This window comes from Salminus brasiliensis, chromosome 8 (genome assembly GCF_030463535.1).
Source record: "Salminus brasiliensis chromosome 8, fSalBra1.hap2, whole genome shotgun sequence".
Lineage (NCBI taxonomy): Eukaryota > Metazoa > Chordata > Actinopteri > Characiformes > Bryconidae > Salminus > Salminus brasiliensis.
The window spans coordinates 36,819,409-36,843,459 of record NC_132885.1 but is presented as its reverse complement, the minus strand read 5'-3'; the positions used below and the strand labels follow the sequence as shown (position 1 = coordinate 36,843,459).

At 41.3% G+C, this 24,051-nt stretch overlaps 1 protein-coding gene across 1 annotated transcript in view; it reads left to right on the top strand.

Moving 5' to 3' along the window:
- The window catches only part of dnah7 (dynein, axonemal, heavy chain 7), a 160,696-nt gene that overhangs the window by 67,049 nt on the left and 69,596 nt on the right, over positions 1-24,051 (top strand). Inside the window, exons 32-38 of the mRNA XM_072686501.1 lie at positions 747-929; positions 6,690-6,866; positions 9,564-9,695; positions 13,489-13,710; positions 16,681-16,878; positions 23,186-23,341; positions 23,692-23,860. Of these exons, the coding sequence (XP_072542602.1) occupies positions 747-929; positions 6,690-6,866; positions 9,564-9,695; positions 13,489-13,710; positions 16,681-16,878; positions 23,186-23,341; positions 23,692-23,860 (1,237 nt within the window). The remainder of the gene's footprint in view (positions 1-746; positions 930-6,689; positions 6,867-9,563; positions 9,696-13,488; positions 13,711-16,680; positions 16,879-23,185; positions 23,342-23,691; positions 23,861-24,051) is intronic.

The following is a 24,051-nucleotide window of genomic DNA, read 5'->3' as shown; positions in this document are numbered from 1 at the left end:
TGGAACTAAACAAATCCTTACAGTGGCTGAAGTTCACAGAGAGGTCAGCAACCAAACCAGTGTTCTTCTAACTGTGTTCCTCTAACCAATTGTTCATGGTTATCGATCACATTTTGAACCATTTTCATGGCTGCCTAAGACTTTTTGCACAGTACCACATGTTAAAAGAAGTGCTGCACTGCAGATTATACGATGAACGTTCTCTGCTGAGAGTGGTCTGTAATGCAGGAAGATGATCGCATTATACTTTAGTCATCCATCAGCGCCCTTTTTTCTGGTCTTATGCCAAATGGAACAGGCTGGGGCGTGAACAACAACGAGCTTTCAGCATAACAGTGGAAATTGTATGTCAAAAGATACAATTCTGTCTGCTGTAAATGGCAAAATTGTATCTCTTGTAAATGGCCTTTCAGATGAGCATTTTAGTCGCACTCTGCTTTTTTTTTTTTTTTTACACCCAAATCTCAAAATCTTTTAGAACACTGTTGCAAAGGTGCTAGATCAGCCACCCATAAGCAACATCACACATTAGGCTTTCTAAAACCACAAAATTGTACTCATGATGTCACAGAAATCACAGCAAATATTTAATAGGATATGAACCACAGATCTGTATCCTATACGTTTTAATATGTTGTCCACATTCTGTAAATCCTGAAGCACAAGTTTAGTGCTGTGTAAGATTGGCTTGACGGGCTCCTATTATGAAGGTAATATCAACATTGGTCAATCTCCTGTCTATGCAGACTCCAGACAGAAAATGGCTGATCTTCGATGGCCCGGTGGACGCTGTGTGGATCGAGAACATGAACACAGTGCTGGATGACAATAAGAAGCTGTGCCTGATGAGCGGCGAGATCATTCAGATGTCTCCGCAGATGAGCCTCATCTTCGAGCCCATGGACCTGGAGGTGGCTTCACCTGCTACGGTGAGGAATATGGGAGTTGTAGTTCTATAGCCTAATACAAAAAGAGGAAGGTCAGGTAATGTCAGAGCTCTACAACCACAGAGAGAGAGTTGCATTAACAGAACACATTTTTTTCAAATGAATAAACATGGTTATAAATCACTGGTATTTGATCTTATAACCCTGATAAAAACCTTGCTAGACCCAGGACCTAAGTCCAGCACAGCCTGGTGATATTCCTCCTCAAACACTCCTGATTCAGCTCATTGGTTAATTACCAGGTTTAATAAGTGTGTAAGTGTGCCAGCCAGTGCTGGTCTAAGGCTCTAAGGACCAAGGTAATTGGGACCCTTGGCGTACAGCTGCTGCAGGACTGCCAGGTAGAATGTGGAGAGGTAAGCAAACCTGGGACACAAAAGGTGTTGCCAAGACAAAGCATGGTGTTATCATGCTGTTCTGTGGATATTGGCACTAATTGGAGTCATTGACATCAGTGCTCATGTACAGTAGATACTCATCTGCTGAAGTGTATCTCTGCTCTTTAGAAGAACTAGACTTACACAGCATTTTGTAACAGCAGTGTTTACATTTCCTACAAAATTCTTAATAAAACCTGTTAAATTTGTTTCGAGGGACATTCATGCATTGTTTGAATGATAATAACAGGTTACCATTGGTTCCTCCGAATTGTACCACATCACATTATTGAATAATTTCTTAACATCTGTTCAACAGGTGCCTATATAGACTAGCATCATGCTGAATAATGGGTGTAGAGGGAGGGACATATATGCTCTTTTGGACTCCCTGCAACAGATAGCTACCCATCAATAGGTATTGAGCTCACTCTCATCTCCTGATGATACACACTTGGAGGAGAGCGCAACCCATAACTGCCCATTCTGCTTGGTCAGCTATCAGACACCTGCACTGGCTAGCATCACACTAAGTCTGTGACTGAAATGGCCGTATTTTAGGGCACTATTGAGTATGTTGGTCATTTTTCTCTGTCCGAATTCTAAAGTGGAATTAGAACATGGGCACTACAATCTCCCATGATGCACTTGTCATTTATAGTAAACAGCGTACCTCAGCAATAGACAGTGGAACGAACTGGAGCCAAAGAAATTTGTTCATAGCTAAGCAAGTTACAAGTCACTGAGCGCTGTGTCACCATGTAGTTTTCCTATGTGGTTTGTTAACAGATTTTTATGTTTCTAAGCAACATAATGTTTAAAATATTATTTAATGAATGGCACAATGCTTTTACTAATTCAGAATTAAGTTTATGTGTGTATGGAGCTTCAAACTCCATTCAGCCACTTGTGCGTTTCTTTATGCTGGTGCGAAGGACTGTGAACTGAGGAACTAGAGAAATTTGGGCTGGACTTCTGGGCTTTAGCGGAGAAGCTAGAGTGCCACCTTGCCAAGCAAAGCCAGAGCATGAGTTGGAAGAGAAGAAAGAGCTGGGGTGGTGGTGGGGTGCGAATTTTGTTCACGGAATTGTGACAGAAGAGGAGCGTTTTTATGGGGTGAGTTTGGGCATGGTTCTTCTCCCAAACTTTATAACTCCATTTAATAAACCATATAGCCTTTCTCTATATAGCGTAATACTAATGAGGGAGTAGGGATCAATTTTGGCCAAAGCCTAAGTGATGGGCCATCTCACCGGCCAATCATGCTCTCTTGGGCTCCCAGCCACAGATAGCTGTTTTATTAACGGATATTGAGCTCACAATCTCCGGAGACTACTGATATGTGCTACCTGGTAGCTTGTTGGGGAATGGAGAGATGCTTTGCTAGCTTAGTTGCTTAAAACTGGAGAACGCATTCAGTACGTTCTAACAGACACATCAGCAACTCCGGGGTTTTTTTCAGCCTGATGATTCAGGATGTGGGCTTAAAAGCTCACTTTGGCCGTTCATCACCGCTAGCTAATCTGCTAAAAGCGAAAATGATGAAACATGATGAAAAATAATCATTGTGTTGCGGAATGTGATTTGCCCGTCATCAATCTGTAAAAATGACACGCCACTTGGAATTCCTGTTACTTTGATGTTTGGGTATAAAAGGGGCTACAAACAGGATTATCTCAGGATGTGGTATGCAGGAGGCTTTTGAGAAGGTGCCATGCCGATCCTCTTTCTCCAGAGGCCCACGCTCACTTTCTCCCACGCGTTACAGCTACAGATGGGGTAGTGACACATTCCCACCTCAGGTTCCAGTAGGAATGAGTCGTGGGAATGTAGTTTATTCATGTTTCACATTTTATACAGACTTTTACCAGACAATATTCCTGATGGGATTTTCCAGTCAAAAAGCACTGTATACTGGCTAACGGAAAAGCTCTCCTCCACACTGCCCTTTTTCTCATCCAAGGCAGTCTTACCCCTGGCTTGGGTCTTGGGGAGAAGGCGTATAAAGCCACAGCTCTGTGTTTTATCAGACACCCGGACAAGTCAGAGATCCAGCTCAATAGAAATGCCGATGAAGATGGAGATTAAGAAAGGGAAGCGCATACGAAAAGACGCATGCCCTCCAGGTCAGATGGCGCACGATGAGAGCAACAATAATGGTCTGTGTGTGTGTGGGAGGGGGGTGGGGGTGGGGGACTGCCACCAGATCAGATTAAAGCAGGTATTGATTAGAGGCTACCTTGAAAAAAAGAGAGAAATAGAGCTAGAGGGAGATCAGATCTGTCCGGATTTGCGTCCGTTGTGATGCAAAAGAAAAGGATTTGGCTGCAACACACAAAGCTACTTTTTTCTGGCTATGTCTTGTTATCTCTCTGGCTCTTTCTGTCTGTCGCTCTCATTCTGAGCTCTCTCTCTCTCTGTCTCTTGCCTGCAGTTCTCCACTGCTCTTGTTCCAAGTTTCCTCCCCTCCCTCCCTCCCTGCACATCTTTTCATTTTAATGCAGACTCGATCCGCTTGGGAGACTAAACTGGAAACTAGAGGAAAGTTGAGCGGCTAACGAGCTAGCGTGCTCCGCTAAGGTCGCACCAGCTCCAGATGACTCCAGCCTCCCATCTGCGCCTCCCCCCTTTTTCGGTCACATCCTACTATTCCAATTCACCATCCCCAGGTGTGAAAAATCTGACTTTCATTTCAGCGGTCTAACCCCTGTATGCTTAGCTATTCATCACAGCACCAGCTAGCGAAGGTCTCTTCACCATAAGGAACCCTCTGCTCTAGAAAAAAGAGCCAAATAACAAAAAAGTGATGAAGTAAAAAGAGTTTCAAGGTCTTTGCAACATTGAAAAGGCCTGAGCCTATGTCATTTGCCATATACCATAAGGGCTGGTTTCCCAGACATGGACTAAGGCTACTCTTGGACTAAGTAAGTATTGGAAATTCTTTTTAGTCTAGCCTTAAGCTTAATCTGTGTCTGGGATAGCAGCCATGTATGTCCAGCCCCCCCCCCCCTCTCCATTTAATTTACTTTTTCCTCATATCCCTGTACTATTTCCCATACAGGTGATCAGTAGTGGATACACACACACACACACACACACCAGTCAGATATAACGTTCAAACCACCAGCCTAATATTATGTAGGACCTCCTTGTGCCACCAAAACAGTTCTGGCCTATTGAGGCATGGACTCCACAAGACCTATAAAGGTGTCCTACAGTATCTGGCACCAAGACGTTAGCAACAGATCCTCTAAGTTGTAAGGTGGGGGTCACAACTTAGAGGATCATATTATTGAGCCTTGGACACTCATTAATGTGGCGCTTGACTTTCCTTGGAGCACTTGTGGTAGGTACTGCCCACTGCATACCAGGAACACAACAAAAACCTGCCCCTTTTGTAGACGATGTGATCCAGTCATCTAGCCATCACAGTTTGGTCTTTGTGAAAGTGTCTCTGATTCTTACGGTAGCCCTTTTCCTGCGTGCAGCACATCAACTTTAAAAGCGGATTGTTTGCTTGCTGCTGGGTGTCATTATAATAAGATCAGTAAGACATAAGACATTAGTTTTAATGTTATGGCTGAACAGTGTAAACTATGTGGACAAAAGTATTGGGACACACTGCTTAATCATTGAATTCAGGTGGTTCCTTTAGTCCCATTACCACAGGTACATATAATCAAGCACCTAGCCAGGTAGTCTGTCTTGCATACAAGCCTTCATATTACCAAGCACAATGGCATGCATCAGATGAGTAGTGTTAAGTACACCACCACTGGATGGAAGTGAAAACATTTTCTTTGGCAGGACAAATCATGCTTCCCCCTCTCTATCTGGCAGTGTGGTGGATGAGTCTAGGTTTGGTGAATGCCAGGAGAACGGTACCTACCTGACTGCACTGTGCCAATTGTAAAGTTTGGCGGAGGAGGGATAATGCTATGAGATTGTTTTTCAGAGGCGCTTCAGAGTACCAAGACATTTTCAACAACTGTATGCTTCCAACTTTGTGGAAATGGTTTGATAAAGGCCCTTTTCTGCTCCAGTTGGGTGAGTTTGATGTGTAAGAACCTGACTGGCCCACACAGAGCCCTACCTCAACATCATCATATCGATTTGAGATAAACTGAAACAGAGATAGCAAGCCAGGCCCTCTTGTCCAACATCAGTGTCTGACCTCACAAATGATCTTCTGCATGAATGGGCAAAATGGTCCGCATACACACTCCAAAAGCTTGTAGAAAGCCTTCCCAGAACAGTGGAAGTTTTCATGACTGCAAAGTGGTAATCAACTTCATTTTATCCCCTGTAGATTTAGAGTGGGATGCTCCCAGCACTGGGCTGTGGAGCAGTGAAACTGTGTTCTGTAGAGTGCTTCATTCAATGAACCAAGAATGAGTTGGAGAGGCATTTGTGATCCAGAACGAATCTCACTGTTTTCCTTGATTTTACCTAATCTGTAGCTGCTGGCCTCATTAGCTCAGAGCTGATGAGCTGTGGGATGAGTTTATAATCCACAACTAATCATCCATCATCAGTACCTGACCTCACCATTGCTCTTGTGACTGAATATAATCAAATCCTCACAGCAACATTTCCACATCTAGTCTCCACACTACAGAAGTGTAGTGGTTGTTACTGCAGCAGTGGGACAATTCCTCTTTTGATACCCTCACGTATAGCATATGCATTGGCAGTGAATCCCAGTTGCTCAGATATGTCATACACTGTTTAAAGGCATCTCTCTTATTCACAAACAGCTAGAAACATGCTTTTCCTAAAGGATATATAATAATGTTTGCACAGCTTAAGTGATATCTTTCAGGTAGTGGCTAGGCTGTTGCTATAGGGTAGGTGGTTGCTATGGTATTGCTATGTGGCTGCTGTGGTATTCTCTGTTGCTGCTATGGAGTTGTTCAGTGTTTGCTATTGTTATTAGAAAGTTGCTATGACATCCCAGATAGTTGCTGTGGTGTTGCAAAGTGGTTGCTAGATGGGTGCTATAGAATTGCAAGGTGGTTGCTATGGTGTTATTTGCTTAATGGTGGTGATGGTATTCCCTATTGCTGCTATGGAGTTAATTAGTGGTTGATGGGCAGTTGTTATGGTACACCAGGTGGTTGCTCTAGTGTCTCTAAGCTTAATTGTTGCTAGTTGGTAGATATAACCTTCCAGGTGGTTGTTATGGTGTTGCCTAGCGGTTGCTCGATGGACACTGTATTATTGCAAGATGGGCATTACCACATCAGGATACACATTAAGCATTACCACAGTCAGGATAAAGTACAAAGCAAATTAAGTGACGTTAACCTGTCAGCCATGCAGGCCTTTTCAATATTGCTTACAGTATGTGTCCTGTTTCCTGCAGGTGTCCCGCTGTGGTATGATCTACATGGAGCCTCACATGTTGGGTTGGAGGCCCCTGATGCTGTCCTGGCTCAACACGCTGCCCTCCACAGTCAGCCCCATGCACAAAGACCTCATCACCAGCCTATTTGACCGCACACTGCCTGCCTGTCTGCAGTTTATCCGCAAAGGAACCAAGGTGATCAACACATTTACACTGTTTTCCCCCATACCCTGAATGTAGTCCAAGAGTGAAGACATGATGTCTTAAGTTTGCAGACACAACAAGGGTAAAACTAAAAAGAACACCTCTCCAACTGTTAAGTACGGGGATGGGTTGGGGTTGTGTTGCAGCCAGTGGCATAAAGAACATTTTAAGGTAATAATGGTTTCAATGAAATACTAGCAAATTCTGGAAAGCTAGCATCTTACTGTCTGTAAACATGCAGAAAAATGAAAAGGGGATGAGCTTCTACAGCAGATTTTAAAAACACATCAAAATCATGGACTTGACGCAAGTTGAGGGTTTTGCCGTGGCCCTCACAGTCCCCGACCTATACATCATTGAACATCTGTGGAAAGACCTCAAAAGTAAATTGCATGCAAGATTTTTTTAGGGAAGAATGGGTCAAAATCCTTCAAACAAGAATTGAAAAACTGTGTAAGCAAGTAATTTTGCTTAAAATGTTAAATGCTTTTTTACTCTATTCACAGTCACAGATATTTTGAACAAGAGTGCCTGAACATTTGCAAGCCACTGTGTATATTTACAAAACAGTTTTGATGAACAATGGCTTCTACCCTCTCATTGTTCGGTTAACCACAGGACCGCTGTTAACCAGAAACCAGATATTACTGCAGTGTTGTTACTGGTGTTTTTACACGCCATCCAGAAATATCCAGCCAAGTGCAGAAAAACAGTAACTGACCACTGATAAAGGGCTAGATGATAGCTTATACAAACCCTCCATCAACAATTGTACACCAGCAAGGTAGGTTTCTAATAAAGTGTGCAGGGAGTGTAAATGTGTACCACTGAGAATGTTATTTTTATAAACGTATGTTCTGAGTCTGGCTGTGTACATGAGCGAAGTATACAGAGCATTGCACTGTGCCTTCAGAGCTGAATATAGAACCCTTTTTTCAAAACACCCTCTGACACTTCATAAGTAACACATTTCCCATGAATTTGCCTCCATGAGACAAGTATTTACTCACTCCAGGCTTTTCTCAGCCTCTTGAGAATTAAGTTGGTAGTTAGCAGAAGTTCTGGTGTCAAACTGGGGCTTTGGAGAAACTTACAAGGCTGCAACTCCTCGGGAAAATTAGTCACACTGGAGTGTTTTTTTTTCATATGTGTGAGGCAATCTGCCTTGCCTGTTGCACGCAAATAATAGTAATAACAGCCCCCCAACACCCTCCACTGTAAATTAATAAAAAAAAGTGTAGAGAAAATACGTTTAAAAACACATGCACCAATTAGTATGAACAAGCCTTGGTAATTGCACTAATAGAGTCGGGAAAGGAAACAAAATGACAAGATATATCTGCTCAGCACAGCCTTCGCATGTTTTTGTCCCAGTAATCACAAAGCACTGTGATTATGAGGCTTCTTTTGTGCGCACTTACTGCATATTCCAGCCAGAACAGCATAATTATGCATTTTTCGAGTTGCATTCTCCGCATTCACTTTTTGCAGCCAATTAGGACAACATACTTGACTAAACGCAGTATCTCATGAAGCGGTGGAGGAGACTTTTTCTTCATTAACTTCATACTCTGGGCTTCTTTATGGGAGCTTTTATGGGCAATATTAGTCATACCTCAGGGTAATCAGGAGTAGTGTCCTTTCTTCTTGTGCGCGAAGGTTTATTTCTGAGGTAAAATAATAAAGCTATTATTCTGATGTAGGTATTACAGGGTGCTCTTGATGTTCTGCACAAATTATAGGCGATTAAATGAAAATGACCAGCGGCTTGTTTCCAACTGACTGTTGGCGCATTAGTTTTGGCTTATTGGTGCAAAGTTGCAGCTACGCAGGTCAAAGATGACCTGATTTCCAAAAGGCATAAAGTTAAAGTTGACATATTTCACACTTTTTCAGGTTAATAACAAAATAACAAAAAAGTAATAGGACCAGAAGCAGAACTTTGGGCACCCTCTATGCCCAGTTTACATATTTTTGTAGTAGCTAAGAGTCTTTCAGTTTTTCTTTGGGGAATTTTTATCCCCTTCTTCCTTGCAAAAGACTTCTTGGGCCATCTTGCTGCACTTCTCTTCTAAGATTTTGAGTGATGTTTAGGTCAGGCAGCCACGATCACCATTTATATATAACCCAGTGCTCTAACCACTAAGCTACCACAGCCCTGAGGGTTATGAAAAAACCTGTAGCCAACTTGCATTATGAGGTGTGTTTAGATGATTATCCTATTGTAGAATCTTCTTTTCATCTTAAGCTTTTTTATAGACAGTGTGATGTTTGCTTTCAGAATTTGCTCATATTTAATTGAATGAAATCTTCTACCAGTGAAATGTTTTTCATGCGACTGACTCCAACACATACCTAGTGTTGCAGTCAGTGATTGATTCACACTTGATGTATCCACCCTTGTGCTTAACAGTTGGAGATGTGTTCTATTGAAATTCTGTACCCTTACCTTTGTTTATTGCGGGTAAAACGTTGTATTTTTATTTGTACACAGGACTTCAAACTTATAACACTGGTATTATTGTAACCAGATAATGAATGTCCAACTCCACCTGTCAGTGGTTTTAATGTTATGGCTGATAGATGTCTTATGAACATGCATACTTGGTAGAATATGGTGTGATAATACTTAAATAAATACATCTAGCCTCATATCTCTACATTCGTGCATCTTCTGATCAATTTTAGGAGCTGTCGCCGACGTCTGACACCAACCTGGTAAATTCTCTGATGAACCTTATGGACTGCATGATGGATGAGTTCAGAGAGGAGGGCCAGATCAAGGGGATGAGCGAGAGAGACATCTGCTCTTGGCTCGAGGTGAGAGACTGCACCAACTGCTTACATTCATTTAAACCTACATTCATTTAGTTAGGATGTGTTTTGGAAGGCTCTGATTGAAACATGAATTTGTTTAGATGGTACTTAAACTTGATAATGAAAATTATTGTTGTTTGTTTGTTTGTTGTGTGGGTTGTGTGTATGTAATGGCAGTTTGATCAGGTCCATGCAGCATGTAATCATCTTATATTCAGGTTAAGATGAAAATTTGAGGCCTTTTTTTTATTCTGTATTTCATTTACCATCTCCCATGTCACTGTCTTTTGTTATTTACTAATTTCATCTCCAGCCGTGCCTCCTAATAGGCTGCAGGTGCGAGTCATCAGTTTGAGAGCGGGGGCAGGCGCTGTTTTCTCACTCCTTTGTTTGTTGATGTTTCAGCGTGGCGTGAAGCTCAGGTGCTGAAGAGCAGCCATGGGGCTTTGCAGAGTTGCCGCTGTCCACGGTGCTGAAGTGCATTAGTACAAATGATGAGGAAACAAATGCTTTTGTCCAGTCTAACATGAACAGTGATTGAGTTACCATAACTGTAATGTATAATTCTTTTTATTAAAAACCAAAACACTTAGGGGACGCTTACTCTACTGTCCAGTGTTTGCAGCAGAACTAAACACAACAGAGCGAGCAAAGCTGGAAGAAATGCAGTTAGTGTAGAATTGTGGGTAAGAGTAGGGCAGAGTAGGCTTCAATTCCCTGGCCAAGCATGCACACCATGCTATATTAATGAGAGGCAAGATGCATTGTTTTTCGGAAATCAAGGGTTAATCCTGCTTTTGTTGGAGTGACTGTCTCTACTGTCTAGGGGAGTGCTTGGACATACAGTGTCATATAGTATTTATACATAGAAGACCAAGCCACTCACTTCTCCCCATTTCACTCATTCTATTTATTTCCATATGAGTGGTTTAACTTTATGGTTTCCAGTCCTGGTCCTGGAGGACCCCCTGGCCTGCAGTCTACTCTGCTCCCAACACACCTGATCCAGGCAATCAGCTAATTAACAAGCCCTTCTTGAGTTGAAGGTGAAGGTGAAATCTACTAAAATGTGCAGGGCAGGGGGTCCTCCAGGACCAGGGTTAAGAACCATTGGCCTACATGGTCCATATTCTAGCTCAAATGTGGACCATCTAGGGGACCCAGAGGACCAGTTTGAGAATCAGTGGTGCAGCAGACTGGAAGTCCTGCAAAATGCTCATTAGAATATTAGGCCTATAGTCAGGCAGTACTCTGATCAGCAGAGTTTTAGCAGCTTTATTGCATGTCTATGGTTTTTTAATCCAAGCCTTTCTGGACATTTAATATAAACACAGTATTCTAATATGTAATTAAACTTTATTATTTGATTACTTTATTATTATTTTTGTACACAGATATATTGGAATATTATGACCACCTTCCTTATAGTGTGAATAACCACTTTGCTACACTAGCAGGAATGGACTGTATTAGGTGATGGAAGGTGCTTATTATAGAGGTTAACTGGTCCACAGTGGAGTGTCAATTGCTCTGTACCACTTGCCTGAGTCGTTAGGATCCACTGTTATGCCATTGCAGAAGACATTTGTGAGAAGTGCATTTTCAGTGCACCTTACTATGGTGGCTCTAGAACATCCCACAACGTTAGCGGTTTCTGAGATACCACAGCCTTTCACCTATTACCATGCACTTTTGAACAGCAGTCAAATTGTGTCCTTGTGCCCATGACAATCGCCCATGGCACTCTGCTACAACTGACTGGTGTGCTCGCTTATTTATATGAGCAGCAAACCTTGTCACATGGCATCTGTGACATCCTGAGCCAAGTTCTTTAAAAAAAAGTGGTGCTCATAATATTCTGATATGACTGCAACAATGGGCAAAGGGTGGTAGCATCTTAAAAATTGCTAACTTTGTGGGATGTTTTAGAGCCACCATAGTGAAGGTGTACCGAGAATGGACTTCTCACATATTGAGTACCTTCCAGTGGCATAACAGTAGTGCCCCACAACGTCTCAGGCAAGTGGTGCAGACCAATCAATGCGCCATTGTTAACCTCTATTATGAATGCTACCACAAGTGTGGTTCTTCCCGCGCTTAGGTAGGTGGTCATAATATTCTGCATGCATTACATTATACTTAACATTATTATAATTTACATTCTGCAGGTAAATATTTTGAAATGTTCTGTGCAGTTGGTCTCTCTTTTCACTGGATTCAAAAGGTTAAAACTCTTTTGGAGACTTGATAAATATAGTCCAACCTATAGCTTTTACCCCGTCTTCACATATCATTGTGGCAATTTTGCCCCAAGCTAACGCTTTTATGAAGCTGTTTTTGCTTCTGCAGACGGTTCAATACTGTCTGCTTTTTTGTCTGAAGGTGTGATAATCCTTTTCCACCTGCCCCCACAAGACCACCAAATCATATCAGTGTGAGATAAAAAACCATGACATGTAGCCCCTGACGTGTGGCCTCATTGATTAGTTCATCCATTGCCTCCTGATGAACCATTGCAGCAAGGAGCAAAATGTTAAGAAAAAACAAAAAAACAGCCTTATTTGTTTACACTCTGGGAGCCAAAGCTATTTTGTCCCGAATCAATGCCCATAGTGTTTTTATCGATTGTGTTTTATATACTTTAGAAACGGGATCTAGATGCAATCAAGCTGAGAAAGTTCTTATGAATAATTGATTGTGTTAGTGGTGGAGATAAGGTCAGCAGTGGGCTGTGGTTATTAAATGAAAGGGCAGTGAAATAATGCTGTGCATAAATGTAGTTATTCTGTATTGAGTTGATCAAAAATATGACCTCATAAGCTACTTGGTCTTTGCCGGCAAAGAAAAATTTAGAAAAAAAAAGAGTTTAGCTGACTAGCGAACTGGCTAGGTAGGATAGCTGGATACTAGCAAAGGCAAAATTATTCAAAGAGATTGCCTTGTTTTATTTTGTTGTGTTGACTGAAACTATTTGTATAAAGTGAACACGTAATGGGCCAAGCAATTATACAACACCATTTAGAACTGTATACAGTCTGTAAACTTAATACAGTTAAAGTGATGACTGCTAATAATAACCTTAAGGAGTCATAAATTCTGATTAGCCTGCTGAAAAAAAAACATCCTGGCCAAATTAAGCTGGTTAAGCTTGAAAGACTTGTATGCCAACCAACATGACCAACTTGCTGACCATCACAATCAAGCTGGTTGAAAATGATAGTCCATCATGGACACTCGAATAGACCTTCATGAGCCTGCTGATCAAATGTCATGATCAGTAAGTAGACTATTATGCTGGTTGACTATTATAATAAAGCTGGTTGGCATAATGACCAAGCTAGTCACTATCATAACTAAGCTGGTTGACACCATGACCAAACTGGTCAAACACGTTAACATTCGACATTCGACATTCATGACCATGCGGATCAAATAACATGATTAAGTTAGTCAACCATATTGCTGGTTGATCTCATAACCAAGCAAAGTTTAACATTATAACCATGCTGGTTAACCATCATAACTAAGCTGGTTGACATCATGACCAGGCTGGTCAAACAACATAATCAAATTAGTTAACCATTATGACCATGCTGGTCAATCCTAATGACCAAGCTGATCGACTATCACGACTAACATAACCAAGCTGACCAAACCGGTAGGTCCAGCATGACATATCACCCACCAAAAGACAAACTCTGACCATTCAAAACCAACCACCAACAAAAGCTGGTCTTTACTGTATTTTTTTGCTGAGAAGTTATAGTTTAACTTCCTTATTTTCTCTTTTGGTCAGGGTATCTTCGTCTTCTCTCTGGTGTGGTCAGTGGGAGCCAGCTGTTTAGAGGCTGGCCGACTAAAGTTTGACGGGCTGCTGAGGGAGGTGCTGACCGACGCGCTGAGTGAGGAGACTCGGCAGCGCCATGGCATCCTAGAGCATGTAGAACCACCGACCAAACAGCTGACCGTGCCCTTGCCCACTGAGGGCACACTGTACCAGTATCGCTTCGTCAAAGAGGTCAGTCACTAAAGGCAAAAGAGGCAACATGTGTCCACTGAAAGCAGGTCACTTGGTGACATTTTGGCATTTTTTCCCAGTTTCATTTTTTCTTGACTTTGATCAGAGTTACTCTATTCAAACAGCTTTAAAAGACTTACCAAATGTAATATTTAAGAAATAAAAAAGGGGCCACCTCAACTTTTTAACCAGTACCTTTTCCAGCATTTCAGCACTTCAGAACAGAACATTTCTAGACATGTGTATACCGTGTTTTTTTCAGTGGAGTAAAGCATATCCCTCAATTATTAATTAATCAGTACTGTTACTTATCAAACTAATATTCTGACTGCTTGCAGCTGCTGTGATGAACACTAGCAGCTCCAACATTCAGGTCAGAATTTGCTGTAAGACCTACTGTACCTTCTCAAGCAAAGAGAAGTACATGCAGGGTGTCTTAAGGAGTGTCTAAGTTTTCTCAATCTTACTACATACGCTTTACTCATATAGTGGCATGCAAATATATGGGCATCCCTGGTCAAATTTTCTGTTATTATTAATAATAGGTAAGGGATTTGATCTTTTTAAGGCACATTGTTTAAATTACTGAGTGGTTGCAAGCAAAAAAAAAGGAATGCCATTAAAATCCTTATTAGGAAAGGCCAGGAGGTGCAAATTTAAAACCTTTATAAAAACTCTGACTCCTCAAACTATCTGTCCCAATAATAAACAGCATGGCTTCCTTTAAGCATTAGTTAGATAATATATAGGAAGATAAAGTAGCAGTTTCCTCAATTTGAAATGTAATTAAGAGTAACTGGCAGTTAACAGGAATAGTGGTAATCACATTGAGGTGACATGTAGCCCCTGACGTGTGGCCTCATTGATTAGTTCATCCATTGCCTCCTGTTGAACCATTGCAGCAAGGAGCAAAATGTTAAGAAAAAACAAAAAAACAGCCTTATTTGTTTGGCAGTTAACTGGCAGTTAACAGGAATAGTGGTAATCACGTTGAGGTCTGGAGGACCAAGTATCTAAATCAGGCCTGCTGCATTGGGAAGTCTGGTGGACTGATAAATCTGCAATGAGCCTGTTAAACACAAATGTGGATTGTTCATGTTTTGGGCTTGTCTTGTAGGCAGTGGCATGAGAAACATTCCATTTGTAGAGGAAAGAATGGATTCTAGCTAATACTAAAAGCAAACATACCACTGTCTGTAAAAAAGCTGAAGATGAAAGGAGGATGGATTATACAGCAGCATAGTGATCCTAAACACACCTTAAAATCCACAGTGGTCTACCATAGGAGGCCCAACTGAAGGGTTTGCAATGGCCCCCAGAGTCCCTCCACCTAAACATCTTTGATCTGTGGATAGACCTCAAAGCAGTTAAAGCAAGATTCCCCAAAAATCTCACAGACATAAAAGCATTTTGTAATGAATAATCAAAGACTACAAAAGCTGTGATATTTGACAAAAAAAAGGTGTTCCTAAGTATTGACCATGCAAAGTACATAAACTTTATCATTTCTGTTATTTTAAAATGTGAATAATAATAATCTTGCTTATTAAAGCATAAAGTATTAAAGCATTGCTTACATATTAAAGAAATGTTTTGTTTTTAACTTCATGCCTTTTAGATCATCATCAGATCATCATTTACTGGCTTAGCAGTAAGTTGAACAGGGGTGCCCAAACTTTTGCACTTCACTGTAGAAACTCAGAGAACACATATAGGAACTGATCATCAGCGTTTCTGTCCTAAAGACACATTTCTCCTGCTTCTGAGAGGGGCGATTTGTCTCATTATTAGTTATGTGTCATGGGCTTTAATTCTATGTAATAAGACCTCATGCGTAACTTACCCTAATGTGTCAATTTCATGGCTCATTAAATTCTAAGAATCCCTGTTTCTGGAGAGCATTACCCATTGTTTTAATATGGGGATTTATAAAGGAGCCTTTGCCTCAAGGTCTGACTGTAAAGAAAGTTGTTTAAGCTTTCAGGTTCAGGTATCACTTATTTTTTTGATTAGCTGGTTAAACTGCAACTATATTCGGTAAATTACATCTGAATTGGGTATTGCATGAATTACAGTCCTTTTTATTATTATTTCAGAGAAGTAATTGGAAAGCTGGCTACTCTGTTTTCCATGGCTAGCTGTTTGTCATTTATGCACAATTAGGCTGACAGAAGGTCTAGCTAACAAAAGTTGTAGTTCAACCAAAGAAGGTTCAAAGCCAACAAAGGGAACAATCAAGAGGCTTAAAAAAATACAGGCTCATATGCCGATCAGCCATAAGATTTGTCCTGTGAAGGCATGGACTCCACAACACAAAGCCAGCAATAGCTTTTTCAGCAATTTGTGGTACAGTATTTCATCTGTGATTTCAAAGCAATGAGCCAACAAGCAATAAGCCTTTGGCACCCATGACCCTGTGGCTGGTTCATTGGCTGTTCTTCCGTGGACCACTTTTGGTAGGTACTGACTACTGCATACCAAGAACACCACACAATATCTGCCTGATCTTTTGGAAACATTGTGACCCAGTGATCTAGCAGTTACAAATTGGCTCTTGTCAAAGTCCCAAGATCCTTATGCTTTCTAATGCCTATTTTTTCCTACTTCCAACACATCACCTTCAAGAACTGACTGTTTATTTGCCGCCCCTTGGTATATCCTATCCCTTGACTGGTGCAATAGGAACCAGATTATTAATGACATTCACTTCACTTATAAGTGTTTTCAATGTTATGGCTGATCGATGTAAATTAGAGACCTAGGAAACATATTAGGTGATTAAATTGCCAGATTTGATCTTGCATCTTTTTTGGTTCTTCTAGCACTTCTAGCATTTTGGCCAACCCTCTGTTAGGGCTGACTTTCAGCAGAGACTTTGTTAAGAAGGCTGAATATGCCCATCTATAGATCATCTGCAGGAAGCTATCCACGCAAAGTGGCACCAGAAAGACTTCTTCTCATCTGACCTAGGGTCCAGGAAGGTGGGAGCTGTGGACAGAGGAGCTGAAGCAAGCACCCCCCATCCCCAAGGACGTCCAGTTCAACGAGATCATCGTGCCCACTGAGGACACGGTGCGCTATACGGCTCTGATGGAGCTGCTTGTCACCCACCAGAAGCCCACGGTCTTTGTGGGGCCTACAGGAACCGGCAAGAGCGTCTACATCATAGTGAGTATCTGTGTTTGCTTTGATATGATATAATAGACCAGGATCCCTTCTCTATGAATGAGAAGACACAAAACATCTAAAAACTGAAGGTCAGGTTACTGTTACAGTGGCATATTTTAAATCACCTCATGAATGGTTTGTAGAGTTTGGCTTAACAATGCCCATAAACTTGTTTTTTTGGGCTTGTTCTGGTTACTGCTGTTGCGCAGATCCCAACATCAAGGGGGGCTTTTCAAACTAGTAAACTAGTAACGCTGACCCTCCTCTGCTCATGGCGTAACCAGCAATCCAGCTAGTGCTTTTTGATAAAGGGCAGGACTTTATCCGTAAACAAACAAGAACTCCCATTCATATTTCAACCAGTGGTCAGTTTCCTCATTTATAACGTCTCTGGCTAAACTTAATACTTGGACAGTTCTGTGGCTCTATTCGTACCACAAAAGGTGAGCCCCATAGTATCAGCAGTTGGATTCTTGGATTGCAGTTGGATTTCATGGATTGTGTACAGGGCTCAACAGATACCTGTGTTTTGGAATTGTTACCCTTGCATAGCAGTAACTAATTTGTTGTGAAACTACTTTTTGATGGAAGTAATTGACAGTATTAGAGCATATTAAGTATGAAATTCAGGGCTTATTTAATTCACTGTGTTTCTTTATTTTGTTAAAACTGTTGTACAAAAGCAATAGAACACAGCCATAATGTAATCAGAGATCATAATACACACTTCTTATGCAAATTCGATGAGGGCTAACCAATCAGATATTGATATGTCATGCAGCAATTTATTAGGTCACACCCTCAGTCAGGCCCCATTGTCTAATAGTTGGACAAAAATAATGGGACATTTATGTCAGTTTACTTGTTTTTAAATAATGCAGCTAAATGTTGGACCATCTGCGCTACTTGCACAACTTATGCTACTTATGCTGCTCATATTTTGAGACAGTATGGGAGTATAAAAAAGGTGGATACTGCCCAACCCTAATACTAAAAAAAAAACATAGCTAAATAGGCCTGTACTATGCTCAGATAATCACTTTTTAGTTAAACATTCCTGAAAGCCTGAAACAATTCCAGATGCAAACATCAGCAGGAAGGAGAAAAAGTCAATATGAAAAAGAAATTAAATTGAGGGTTTGCTTCTGTGTTGCTTGTATGTCTGCCTGCCTTCTGGTGATGCATCGCTCTGCAGACTTCATTGTTTGCCCTAATTTAGCACACCTGATTCCACTCACCAGCTCGTTTTCAAACCTTCCATTAGCTGAATCATGTGCGTTATAGCAGGGAAAACACTAAAATGTGGAGAACCCTCCAGAGCTTGATTTGAAGAACCTTGACCCATCTCGCTCACTCAGCTTATTTTTTTTCACTTCTTGGTAAAAAATACATTTCGTGAACTATTATAAAAAATAATTAGCTGCCAAAGATTTAAAATTCTTCATTTTTTTCATAATGTCACAAATAACACCACATTAATATACGCAATATGGCTGAAAGTATTGGGACACTCTCCACCTCCTTCCAAAAGTATTGGATAAAGCACCATCATTTTAAAGAACACATTTCCACTGCTCCACAGCTCAGTGCCGGAAGAAGGTTTTGTGGTCAGATGAGACAAAGATTGAGGTGACCAGATGTATATTTGGAAGAGTAAAGATGGGCATTCAACCCCAAAAAAGACTGCATCTGCTATTAAGCATGGTGGTGTTGGCATCATGTCCTTGGGCTGTTTTATTGAACAATGTGTATGTAATAATTAAGAACTACCTCAGAATTCTTCAGAATAACCTTAAACTATCAGCTGTGTCGTTGTGGTGTATTTTGTATTTTTCTTTACCAACCTTTTAAAAAACAATTAATTAATTAATTAAAATTAAATATGGAATGGGTTGAGTGTAAAAGAATATTTTTTGATATCACAACAAACTTACAGTGTGATGGGCTCTATTCTTTGTGCAGAGATGTAATATATGTTGTATAAAATACTGAAGTTGTCTGTCTTAACCAAATATGAACATTACTGATACCTGATTAGCCTGTGTTTCATGCACAAAACCCTGATTTTTAAACTTGATGCTTTTTGACCGTTAATAGGCGAGGTAAGACAAGTGCTTTCCATAAACATACAAGCGACATACAAAGACATAAAGAAAAAAAATGCATAATTAAAACAAAAAAGCATTAAATGGTATTTGTAAAGCATTAAAAACAATATTAATAAATACTGCAATTAAAATAACATAAATTACAAGAAATAAATAATAAACAATTATACTACGAGTTATTATACTAAGAGTTACCACTTTCCCACTGGATAGACCAGCCTCTAAGCTGTTGATACAATCCTTGGCATACCCATGCCAGCATGTTTTTTAAACCTCCAGGAGTTGATAAAGCTTAGGATAACATGCCCCCAAGTGAGGAAAAGCAACAAACCTCTAAGGTGTTCCTTATCCTTGGGATATCATCCATGCTAGCATAATTTTAAAACCTGCGTAATACAATGCAGGGGAATGCCAGAAAAGGAATCAAACCAACCCAAATAGTACATCTAGTACATCTATACACAGAGAAGACACAGGTGGGAACACTGATGAACAAACAGGGCTAGAATTGACAAACAAACAGAGCACATGGTGAGGCCAGACAGACATAGGCATGACAGTCTTCCTATGTATATATAAATGTAAATGCAATTCGTTTTGTACAATGGAATACAAAAGTTTGGGCACCCCTGGTCAAATTACATTCTTCAAGGGATAAAGCCCCACTGCTTCTTTATGAACTGCTATTGCATCAACACTGGACAGCTCAACATGCTAGTAGAATACTAACCGCCAATTCCTTTCAGCTACCTTCGTTAATAGACCCCTTTGCTGGCACGTATTGCACTGAGTGATGGGGCAGAGTGAGGCCTATGATGCTCTTTTGGATGCCCGACACCCATCCATTTGATTCCAAACTTTTTGGACCATGAAACTAAGCAAGGCTCTGCTCCAAGAGAAAGTTCAGGCATTTAGCAAGCCTTTGAGGAAACAGCAGAAGACAGGAAGAAATAAACAGTTACATGCGGGATACCCTTCATCTAGCCTGGCTGCCTGAGAAACATTTAGTGAAGGCAAGGGGTCTGCAACTGTGCTTTTAGCACCGGAGGGGGCTTCTCACTTCCTCTCTCTACACCTCCCTGTCAACATGGCCAGTTGAGCATGGCAGCAAGGGAAAGCCACAGGAGTTGTGAATCCAGTGTGTGTGTGAGTGTGAGTGGAGCTCAGGCGTGTCAGCAGCTCGTGATAAACGATCTGACGGGCCGAGACGGATGGCGACCTGCCGCGCCTCCACGCCCTCCCTGCTGCATCACCCTCCGTGCCTCCATCCCGCCATTGGAGCGCTCCTATTTTTGGTGGAGTGCGCAGGGAGCGAGGCAGCCAGCTGGAGATCCATCACCCTAACAGCCTCATCCATTACCCGCCTCGTTATGCTCATATTTTACCCACACACACACTCTCATGCACACATGCACATACACACAACCTCACACAGTAGCTACCAACTCCCCTCCTGCTATGCCCCCACTCACTATAGATTAACAGCTACATGCACAAGACCGCCTCAGATGCACTGGGAGGCAAAGTGCATTTGTAAGTAGCTCAGCTTGAGTGAATGAAATGGGACGGGGTGCGTTTCAGACCAATGCTTTTTGAGGCGCAGCTCAGAGGGCAGTGATCTCTCCTCTTTTTCGCCAGGACTGACTACAACACCTGCATGCCTTAGAAAAAGTCGGAATGCCTAAAATCGTATCTCCACAGACCGTATTTGGTGTGTAAATTCTGCTTGTTTAGTTTTGCACTGGTGATGGGGCAGTGGTGGCTCAGCGGTTAGAGCGCCGGGATATCGATAACAGGGTTGTGGGTTCGATTCCCGGGCTCGGCAAGCTGCCACTGTTGGGTCCTTGAGCAAGGCCCTTTACCCTCTCTGCTCCCCGGGCGCTGGAGTTGGCTGCCCACCGCTCTGGGTGTGTGTGTGTACTCACTGCCCCTAACACGTGTGTGTGAGTGTGTGTTCACCACCAGATGGGTTAAATGCGGAGGACACATTTCGCTGTACAGTGTACACTGTACAGTGACAAATACGTGCACCTTTACCTTTAATACAGCTAAGAAATAATGAAATCTTAAAGAAGCATTATGCAAGAATTGGTACAAGATATAGAACCATCACTGAGAGTAAAAGAAAAATTTGGATTGTTACAATAGAGCAATATTACAGGTTTTGACACGAAAATGACAGTTGTCCTGTCCACTTCACTAAAGTGACCTAGTGCAGTTAGCAGTGTGCCGAGGAATGATAGAGGCATTAGTGGAGCATCACAACAATTTTATAGCTGCTGATAAAAAGTCTACATAATGGTGCTATAAATTCCGACAGTTAGCATTATGCAAATACAGTATGAAAATACAGAATTTCTTTCACAGTTCAATTGTCCTAACCTATGGTTCATAGTAGAAGCCCAGTCTTAACAGTTTATGTACAACAAAATTGCAAACACAAAGCCAACATAATAATAAACAATTACACATATTAGCAAGGGTTTTAACCATTTTTAGCATAAACCACTGGCTAAGATCACCCGGCATATGGGAAGAAAAGGCACAGATGTTCCGGTAACATGTAAATGCGACATCAGGCAGTCATAAAAAATATATATAAATTATGTATCTATTTTTCACATCTGTCTGCAAATCCTCAGCATTAGGACCTAAATATGACCACATATTGAGTTTCCTCCGGCTTTTGTTGCAGCTGCCTTCAGCTGTTGCTTGTTTGTGGATCTTTCTGTCTTCAGTTTTGTCTTCAGTAAGTGAAAAGCTGCTCCCATGGGGTTGTGGTCACATGGCTGACACATGGCCATTTAAGAATATTTAAGAATATTTTTGTCCATAAGAGCATCCTTAAGTTGCTTTTGCTTATCATACTGCTACTTCTATCTTCTATAAGTTTATTAATGAGCACCAGTGATGCTCATGTCATAATAGTGCCTCCACCACCCCACCCCACATGCTGCTAGCCATCAGCAGCCAGGGCCCGAGAGAGCACAATTGACCTTGCTCTCTCCAGGGTGGGTAGATGGCACTTTCTCCCCACATCAGTTCACATCCCTAATAAATGCTCCGTAATGCTTTTCACAGCGATTTTAAATCAGCACACTCTCAGTATTGTTCGCCCACATTCCACATCCCATTCTCTCTTATCCTACTCTAATTCATTCATTCACACACAGAACTGAGGGTTTTGCTGTTAATCTATTTAAAGTGTCCCATTTGCATTAAGCGCTGGTTAAAAATGAGTCGAAGGCTGCAAGACAAGACTTATAAAAAATAAGTGCCATGCTTCTTTTCCAGCAGCTGAATCGCCTCGCAGGTGCGGATGACTTTGTTGCTCTGGTTGAGGAGGCGAATGTGAAATCACGTCATTTGTCAGACGAGGGTGCTTTCAGCGGCCTTCAAGTGATTAAAGAGACACTGTGTCGCATGCTGAACTTCCTACAACCTGTTCCAAGCATTCGAAAAATACAAGAGTTCGGAAATACATTTGGTTTTCAAATGATTCCCTCTGAAGACATGCATACATTTGTGCTTATTGGCCCTCGCCCATTTGAACCCTGAAAAGTGTGGGTTGTCAATAGCTGTTATGTGTTATTACTGTTTGTTCTTCAAGGGCAACTACAAGAACTTGTAAATACCGTGTCAGCTGGTGTTTCAAAGCTGCGTGTCTCTCATTAATATGTATTTCCTGGGCATTTTGGAGCTAATTGCAGCTAAACGCTTGTCAAATGATCTTTGAAATATGCTGCAAAAAGGTTCTTTTACCAACTGAACCACGTTTTCATTGTAAGTCATTCATATGCATGTTTAATGCAAAATATTCCAGTCCAGCACACCACATGTGCTTTCTCTAGGTTTTATGACATATCTACACTCATCGGCTGCTGTATTATCCTTCCTTCTGTTGTTGAGAGAATAGACCATCTGTTGATGCACAGCTTTGTTTTAGTACTTTCTGACCACAGGGCCACTTATGGTTGCAACTAGCAGCCTCCACAATATGTGTAAAGACGCATTTTAGCACTACCTTATCAGTGTTGAGGATAATCTACCCTGGTCAGTGTCTTGTTGCTGGTCCACAGAAGTACATAGAATTACAAGATGAGAGTTTCTGATAGTAGAAGATATATATGTATGTCTATAGATTTAGGGCTTTGAACAGCTGTCTATGACTTTAATTAAACATCATCTACACTCCACAGGACTTCTTATTGAATCGTCTAAACAAGGACGCCTACAGCCCTCTGCTAATCAACTTCTCAGCCCAAACCACAGCTGCTCAAACACAGAACATCATCATGTCCAAGCTGGACAAGAGACGAAAAGGAGTGTTTGGTCCACCTCTGGGAAGGAAAACGGTGTGCTACTGTCATCCATTTTAATACAACCTAATTAAAAAGCACTGTTTTAATTTAAAATTCCAGAAGCTTCAATGGTGGCCTGTATCAGTGTAGGTCTATTCTAATTTTGTACCATCAATGTTGAATAAGCAAAATGATAAGCAAACCTGTATCTACATAATACCAATGACTGTAGCTTGTATTGATATGTCTGCTATAACATGCATCTACCTTTGTGTTCATCTAAACTATGCCATTCACCGAAGTATGGAGTAAAATGAATGTTTAAAGCTAAAGAACAAACAATATTTTCATGCTTCACGTTTCCTGGAATATAGGTATAAAATATGTGGACTTTTGCTCTGAAGGTGGTGTTTGTAGATGATGTGAACATGCCGGCCAGGGAGACGTATGGGGCACAGCCACCTGTAGAGCTTCTGCGTCAGTGGCTGGATCACTGGAACTGGTATGACTTGAAGGACTGCTCCATGATCAACCTGGTGGATATCCAAATCATGTGTGCCATGGGGCCTCCTGGTGAGCATGTGTTAGACTTTTTGATCAGTACTGAATTTTGTCATGCAGATAAAATTCTCTCCCAACTTGACCATAATCTGACAAAATGATGCCCCATCCTGAATAAGGCCAGACCAATTTTATTCCCATTTTGACTGTCTTCAGTCTCAGTCTGACTGTAACCAGACAAATATCTGTCCCAGGCTGACCGT